The following is a 1,898-nucleotide window of genomic DNA, read 5'->3' as shown; positions in this document are numbered from 1 at the left end:
GTTGTACTCGGAGCGCGTGCCGTTGTACTCGGAGCGAGTGCCATTGTACTCGGAGCGAGTGCCGTTGTACTCAGAGCGAGTGCCGTTGAAGTCACCATCATGCCATGTACTGTTGTACCTAGGCGGTGCGGGGGTTGAGGCGTGGTGCTCCCAATCATTCTCACCATCGTCATCACCATCGTCATCACCATCATCATCCGCGTCGTCATTCTCAGGCTCTGGTGACCGGGGGGATGGTGCGCCGCTGCCGCCACGTCCCTCGTTTTTGCTTAGCAGGTCACGACCGCGCCCCTTGCCTGACTCCTTGCGGCCGGGGGATGCTGGCCGGGTGGCGTTGGCAGGAGCTGTACGGTTGTACTCGGAGCGCGTGCCGTTGTACTCGGAGCGAGTGCCATTGTACTCGGAGCGAGTGCCGTTGTACTCAGAGCGAGTGCCGTTGAAGTCACCATCATGCCATGTACCATTGTACCTAGGCGGTGCGGGGGTCGAGGCGTGGTGCTCCCAATCATTCTCACCATCGTCATCACCATCGTCATCACCATCATCATCCGCGTCGTCATTCTCAGGCTCTGGTGACCGGGGGGATGGTGCGCCGCTGCCGCCACGTCCCTCGTTTTTGCTTAGCAGGTCACGACCGCGCCCCTTGCCTGACTCCTTGCGGCCGGGGGATGCTGGCCGGGTGGCGTTGGCAGGAGCTGTACGGTTGTACTCGGAGCGCGTGCCGTTGTACTCGGAGCGCGTGCCATTGTACTCGGAGCGCGTGACGTTGTACTCGGAGCGCGTGCTGTTGTATTCGGAGCGAGTGCCGTTGTATTCGGAGCGAGTGCCGTTGTACTCGGAGCGCGTGCCGTTGAAGTCATCATCATGCCATGTACCGTTGTACCTAGGCGGTGCGGGGGTTGAGGCGCGGTGCTCCCAATCATTCTCACCATCGTCATCACCATCGTCATCACCATCATCATCCGCATCGTCATTCTCAGGCTCTGGTGACCGGGGGGATGGTGCGCCGCTGCCACCACGTCCCTCGTTTTTGCTTAGCAGGTCACGACCGCGCCCCTTGCCTGACTCCTTGCGGCCGGGGGATGCTGGCCGGGTGGCGTTGGCAGGAGCTGTACGGTTGTACTCGGAGCGTGTGCCGTTGTACTCGGAGCGAGTGCCGTTGTACTCGGAGCGAGTGCCGTTGTACTCGGAGCGAGTGCCGTTGAAGTCACCATCATGCCATGTACCATTGTACCTAGGCGGTGCGGGGGTCGAGGCGTGGTGCTCCCAATCATTCTCACCATCGTCATCACCATCGTCATCACCATCATCATCCGCGTCGTCATTCTCAGGCTCTGGTGACCGGGGGGATGGTGCGCCGCTGCCGCCACGTCCCTCGTTTTTGCTTAGCAGGTCACGACCGCGCCCCTTGCCTGACTCCTTGCGGCCGGGGGATGCTGGCCGGGTGGCGTTGGCAGGAGCTGTACGGTTGTACTCGGAGCGCGTGCCGTTGTACTCGGAGCGAGTGCCGTTGTACTCGGAGCGAGTGCCGTTGTATTCGGAGCGCGTGCCGTTGTACTCGGAGCGCGTGCCGTTGTATTCGGAGCGAGTGCCGTTCAAGTCATCATCATGCCATGTACCGTTGAATCCTGGGCGAGTGACGTTAAACACTTCAGGACGTTCGGCGGGAATGCTGTTGCGGTCGGGACGGGTCTCGCTCGACTCGTCAGCAGGCTTCGGGTACGGGGCGCCGGCGGGTCTCTTCTCACCGCGGTCGTTGCCCTTGCTCAATAACTCCCGGCCAGAGTGTGGCGCGGACAACCCATTTGCAGGCAAACCTGCAAGCAAGAGGTTTGAATGGAGAGAAATGAATTTTATGTTATTTGAGTTTTGATGAACATCGAATATAGGATGGCCTG

At 60.5% G+C, this 1,898-nt stretch overlaps 1 protein-coding gene across 1 annotated transcript; it reads right to left on the bottom strand.

Annotated features, from left to right (window-relative positions):
• Positions 1-1,587, bottom strand: VOLCADRAFT_38709 (uncharacterized protein; the record flags this gene model as incomplete). Its single annotated transcript, XM_002959937.1, has 5 exons — positions 1-118; positions 359-469; positions 710-883; positions 1,124-1,234; positions 1,475-1,587. Coding segments are annotated over 5 exons (627 nt in total), but the record flags the coding sequence as incomplete, so codon positions are not given.
• Between the last annotated feature and the right edge of the window lie 311 nt (positions 1,588-1,898).

The sequence above is a fragment of the Volvox carteri genome (genome assembly GCF_000143455.1).
Source record: "Volvox carteri f. nagariensis unplaced genomic scaffold VOLCAscaffold_1616, whole genome shotgun sequence".
Classification (NCBI taxonomy): Eukaryota; Viridiplantae; Chlorophyta; class Chlorophyceae; order Chlamydomonadales; family Volvocaceae; genus Volvox; species Volvox carteri.
The sequence above is the reverse complement of the archived record's forward strand: the minus strand, read 5'-3'. Positions and strand labels throughout refer to the sequence as shown.